The sequence below is a fragment of the Lithobates pipiens genome, unplaced genomic scaffold, assembly GCF_037356315.1.
Source record: "Lithobates pipiens isolate NorthernLeopardFrog02 unplaced genomic scaffold, aLitPip1_a1.2 Scaffold_22, whole genome shotgun sequence".
Classification (NCBI taxonomy): domain Eukaryota; kingdom Metazoa; phylum Chordata; class Amphibia; order Anura; family Ranidae; genus Lithobates; species Lithobates pipiens.
In genome coordinates, this window is record NW_027507784.1 from 52,721,279 (window position 1) to 52,727,643 (window position 6,365).

Here is a 6,365-nt window from a genome sequence, read left to right on the forward strand (position 1 = left end):
AAAATGGAGGTAATCACCTGGGGAGATTAACAAACATTGTTTTCTTCTGGTGATAGTTCTTCTTTAATTAGAAAGGGAGAAAGTTACACTTCCAAAGCTTCAGGGAAAAAATAAGTCATCAAATGTTTTCCACCTCTAAATGCTATTGTTTTTATTATATTAATAAACATTTTATACTCACCTGCACTGTTCAATGGTTTTTCACAGAGCGCCCCTCCTCCTCTTCTGGGGTATCCCACCAGTGCTATCCATTCTTCTTCTTATGTGTCTGCCCCCATAGAAAGCCGCTTGCTATGGGGCAAACATATGAGACATACACAGCCTGGCCCGGCTCGGCCCTGCCCCTGCTCTCTGCTCACAGGATTTAACTGACAGCAGTGGGAGCCAATGGCTTCCACTGCTGCACAAACTTCCTTTAATGCCACGTACACACAATTGGACTATCCGGCGGACCAGAGTCCGCCGGACAATCCGCCCATGTGTGGGCTCCAGCAGACTTTTTCTTTCCAAAAGTCTGGCGGACTTACAAAGAAGTTTTGACTCAAAATTGTCCGCCAGACTTGGCAGTCCGGCAGACAATCCACCCGTCTGTGTACTAGTCCGCCGGACTTTTGAAATGAACGGACTTGTCCACACACAAAGAAAAGTCTGTTCATTTTGAACACAGCTCCAGGTAGACGAGACTAGTGCAGGAAGTCAATGTCGCCGCATCCATCGGCGAGATTGACACCTCACGAGCCCCGTCACCTGGTATGGACTTAAAGGGGAAGCCCTACACCGAAAAAACGCCCCCCCCTCCTGAGCCATACCAGGCCACGTGCCCTCAACATGGGGGGGTGCTTTGGGGAAGGGGGAGCCCTTCAGCACCCCCACCCCAAAGCACCTTGTACCCATGTTGATGAGGACAAGGGCCTCTTCCCAACAACCCTCGCCATTGGTTGTTGGGGTCTGCGGGCGGGGGACTTATTGGAATCTGGGAGCCCCCTTTAATAATACAATAATACGATGTACCCATTCACCTGGTGAAAAAAGTGTAAATAAAAAACACAACACAAGTTTTTAAAATAATTTATTGGACAGCTCCGGTGGTCTTCTCTTCTTCTGTCTTGGGGTGTCTTCTCGCCAGACTCCTCATCTATCTTCTGCTCTTTTACTAGCTCTTTTACTAGCGGAGGAGCACAGCTTTCTTCTTCGGGGTCTTGTCCCGCTCTTCTGGGGTCTTGTCCTGCTCTTTGGGGGTCTTGTCCCCCTCTTCAGTTCTTCTGCCAGGCCTTCCGCTTTCTTCTTCCAGCTCTTTTACAATACAAAGCCAGTAATCAGATGTAATCAGTTTACTGACCTTTTTGTTTCTTTTCCAGATAATGTGCATTTCCAGCAAGCAGCCCATATTTCGAAGGCACTTGTAGATGCAGGAGTAGACTTTGAAAGCATGGTAAATGTTTTATTTTTTTTGTATACAGTGCTCTAAACATTTGTCTTTATGTGCCCATTTACATCTGTAGTATGCTTTTTAATTTTCATATATTAATGTTGTTTATAAGCGTATTGCCATTGTTTTTAATAGTGCTAGTTCACATATATTCAGTACATTGGCATGCATTGGCCAAAAAAGTCACATTGGGGGTTATTTACTAAAGGAAAATCCACAAATTCACTTTTCACTGGAAGTGCACTTGAAAGTAAAGTTTCTGTAGATCCGAGGGGGACTCGCAAGGAAAATAAAAAACAGCATTCAGCAGAGCTTCCACACTCATTTCAGATCTACCCCTTAGATTTAGAGCGAGTGCACTTACAGTGCAAAGTGGATTTGCCTTTCGGAAATAACCCCTATTGTGTTATAAGGTCTTTGGATAAAAAAGGCAGTGCATCATGAAGTGCAGTGCATCAAAAATGCACCTAAAATGCTAGCACATAAGTGTGAGTCCAGCCTAAAGAGAATCTGTCACAAACATACCTCAGTATTTATTACTGGGAAACACCATTTTCCCTGAACATTCCATTGGGTTTGGATTAAAGTGACACGTTAACTGTATAGCTATAGGTATTACATTCTGGGCTTTGTCCTTTACATTCATTAGATTTGAAGAAGTTACTTGGACAAGCAGAGAACTGTTTTCAACATCATAGAAATCCAGTTGAATGTTCTTTACAAGGCAGGGTTATGGCACAGACAAAATTACCTACATACTATGAAAGTGATGCCACATACTTCACACAAAAGAAACACAGATAAAACCAGTGGCTGGCTTTATACTTTTAATTATTTTTTAGTGTAAAACTGCACTCAACTTCATGTAGTTATTCTACACACCCTAAAGTTCTTGAATACATAACCATTATAACCATGTAACTTGTTGGACATACCATTCCAAGACCATGGGCATTATTATGGAGTCCCCCTCCCCCCCGTATCTATAATAGCCTCCTCTTTTCTGTGAGGGTATTTCACAAGATTTTGGGGAGTGTCTGTAGGACATTGTGCCCAGTCAACCTAAGGAGCATTTGTAGGGTCAGGTACTGAAGCTGGCTGAGAAGACCTAGCTCACAATCAGTGTTCCAGTTTATGCCAAGGCTGTTCAGCAGGGTTGAAGTCAGAGTTCTGTGTGGGCTATTTGAGTTCCTCAACACCAAACTTCACAAACCATGTCCTTATGGTCCTGGCTTTGTTCACCTGAAACTCAAAATTGAAAGGGGTGTCCACATATTTTTTGCCACATTGTGTTTTATTATTACTCTCTGTTTCTATTTTTAGTGGTATACTGACAAAGACCACGCAATAAGCGGCTTGGCAAACAGACACATCTACACCCATATGAGTCATTATCTGAAGCAATGCTTTAATCTGCAGTAATCAAGGACAATATACTCATTTGTGCCATGGTTGACCGGTACACTGTGATGACTAAAAGGAAGCCATTTTGAATCCTTAGGACAACCAAAGAAGCAACACATAAGGCAAATGACTTGGAAAACTACTGTAAGAATTAATAAATAAATGAAGAGCACAGTTCAATGGACATGCTTTCAGTCATGACTGAAAGCATGGATGATATATATGAAGATATCTCACCCACTAATTCTAAATGATATTGCTAATTAGGAGAGTAAACTATTTATATATGAATGTCAAACTTGTACTGTGTTTTGCTATTAACCAAATTAGGAAGTATAGTCTACTATTCTGGAGAAAAGATTTTGTATATTGGAGAATATGGACTCTATTGAATATATTTAATATGTGTATTAAGTAGCTTGTAATATAAAAGGTGTGTACTCAACAATACTATCCCAATGAAAATAAATATTACCCCTGTTAACTATTTGACAACTACACAAAATAAAAAGTACCTTTATCGGTCAAATCTCAGCAAACACTTTTTTGTTTAGAAACTTTATCAGGATTGAATTGCTGTCTATGCCCCTGCTGGGGAGACTGCCCCTCATTTCCTGTCTCGGTGACATGTGTCAGTGTGACAGGAAGAGAGAGTAAATCCCTTCAATAAGCTACACAGACTTTTTTACTTACAGTGGGGAAGGAATAGAGCCTCTCTTAGGCTTGTTTTGCTTTCTGAGGCCCCACTTTGGAGTTTTCGCCCAACAAGCACCACCAGGAGTTGGACGTAAAGGGAAAACTCCTCAGTGGTGGACACTAGTGCGTCCAAGTGTATCGGATGCTGAAGGTTTATCAATCACTCTACTCATGAAGACAGTGTATATCAGTGGCACATGCAAGAAAGCGTGCATTCAACCCTTTATGTATGGAGAAAGGGGTGTACATTAACCCTTTTCTATGATTCTCATTTTTAAATAGGTAACACTGTCACCCCCCACTTCTCCCTAGCACTCCTCCACATTTTATACTCACCTGTCCATTCCCCTGTGAAATACCACATTGTGCAGACCATGAGGAGCCAAATGGCTTCCCCTGCAAACTGTTCAGCCAGACCCTTGCTTCCATATGTACGCAGAAAAATCCCATTTATACCAATAGAGAGGCCATCTATCATTGGGACCCATAATAGATGACCCCTAAATAGGAATAAAAATGGTTTTATCTGCACACTGTGAAGAAAGAAAGGATGGCCCACGTGAACAGCCAGGAGTAGTGACTGTGCATCTCCTTGTGGGGGGCACAGTGTGAATCTCACAGAAGCCTGAACAGGTGAGTATAAAACTTTGGGTGGGGGGATATGGGGGCTTAAAAGGTATTTAGACCATGAAATATGTGTCCTTTAAGACCAAAAACTCTATTTTAACCTTCTTCATAGACCAGTACAAATAGCTAAATTTTATAATTTTGAGTTTTGGATCAGACTGTGGCACTTTATTTTAGTCACTACTGGACAGAAACAAGCTTCTTTACCCGGTTCGCAAATTTTAACAGTCTGAAATAATTATTTTCCATTTCTATTTCCTTTATCATTTTTCCATACCCTCCATTTGTTAAAAGAGAGCTATAACCAAAGCTTTTTTTGGCCATTCTTCTCTTGTGAGTCAGAATACTGCACTTACTTTTTGCTCTCCAGTGACCCACTCTTCGCTGACATAGTAGAGCTGCTCCAGGCTCTGGAAGGATCCCAGCAATATTGTCAGAATCCACCCAGCTGCCAACTTGACAGCTGACTCCAGCTCCCATTAAGCAGCCCCCTCTCCTGCCTGGCACTTTAGTGAGCACTAAAGGAGCAGAGTAGAGAGCAGTTACTGACAGTTACTACTTTCCATTCTGTGCAGACAGAGTACTGAGCGATCAACAGTCATGTGATCACTCAGTTCTTGGTCTTAGAGCTGACGTGGGACAGCTGCAGCATCACACTGCTGCAGCAGCATAGAGGTCATTATGAAAATGTATTTTTCTAAACACTCCAAATGTTGAAAGCTGATCTCTATGTTTCCTGTCACTTTAAATACTTTGTTTGGACCAAGCTGGTCCAAACTAACTATCTCCTTCACAAAGTGCTGCGCTGGCTCCAATCACTGTATCAACTGTATGTAGCTTCAGCTGGGTTCCAGTTGTGAGACAGAGACTTCCTGTCTCTCACCCAGAATAAAATAAGAATCGGTCTGAGCAGGCCAAGCCATTCATAGGCAGCTTTGTATTCTGTGAATTAATACAACGCTTCTTCTGATTGGCTGGGGCAGAGAGTCCGGCTGATGATGTCATGCTCACCGACTCGGCCAGAGGCAGCTTTGTATTTACACACATATTCAACTTCAGACCAATGCTATTATATAACTTTCCAACATTCCCATAGACTTACCTTGACCTCCTAAGTAATGTCCTTGCAATGTTTTAAAAAAAAAAAAAAGAATAGATGACAGTAGCAAGTAATGCAAGGTTTGCTCTTAACAATCATTCTCTGATTTTGTATTAAAAACTGCTGGGTATTTATAAATATAATAGATGAGCAAATCTATTCAGGAATTTGGCGTATTTTCAACTTTTTTGGTCAAACATCAACTTTTTCTCATTTTAATTTCAAAGGCAATGCCAAGTCAAATTCAGGTACTTACACTAGTTACATTTTTTTTTTTTTAAATACAATGTAATGAATACCAAGCTTCAATCATTTGTGTCTTTTATATCTGCCTGGGGTTCACGTTTATTAGATGTACAGTGACTTCTCCGATCTGCAAAAAATCTTGGAATATATGAATCTTGACTGCCTATTTATGATTTGCATTATTATCCATAGACAAGTCTATATGCAGAGCAATTGTGATTTGCAGAAAATGATCAGATCTGCCGAATTGGCCTATTCTTATTGTAATATGTTGGAAACTGAAGTTTCATGAGATGTATTTTTTGTGAAATATATAATATAGTATCCGAGTAGATTTTTCTAAATATGTTTACAACACATTCATAATATGTCCTTTCTGTAAATTCTGCTGTGGAAGAAAACAATAAAGATGTGACCTGTGCAGGTTTATATTGTTTGTTGTATAGAATTCTTGTGATAACCGTAATTACTTCCGATAAAAATACAGTTTTAATTGAAGCCTATTTAAGGGGAACTCAAAGCTGTATTTAATGAACCCTTGCAAAGCGGACTCAGAAAAGTCCATCTGTAAGTAGCGATATTCAGAGAGGACATTCAGGTTCTTTTCTAAATGCTGATGTTCCTTTATGACCATGCTGGGTATGAGTAGGTGGATTTTGTAAAGCCTAAAGTCACACTGTGAAATGTGTGAAAACTCTCTTCAATTATCCAATCATGGGAAGATAAAATAAATAGGCAAGGATTTTCTTTTCACAATTTGATAATATAAGTGAAACATTCTCAAATTCTTTAGTAAATCATATTCAGTCTGTGTCAATGCAACAGGTTTTTGTTCTCCAAGGCACGTTAATATAGGGTAGGGCA

General features: G+C 40.4%; 1 protein-coding gene across 1 annotated transcript in view; it reads left to right on the forward strand.

The window, feature by feature from the left end:
• The window catches only part of LOC143923753 (dipeptidyl peptidase 4-like), a 179,437-nt gene extending 173,507 nt beyond the window's left edge, over window positions 1–5,930 (forward strand). Inside the window, exons 26-27 of the mRNA XM_077447582.1 lie at window positions 1,359–1,432; window positions 2,753–5,930. Coding sequence (XP_077303708.1) covers window positions 1,359–1,432; window positions 2,753–2,851 — 173 coding nt within the window. The 3' untranslated portion in view covers window positions 2,852–5,930. The remainder of the gene's footprint in view (window positions 1–1,358; window positions 1,433–2,752) is intronic.
• Window positions 5,931–6,365: the final 435 nt, after the last annotated feature.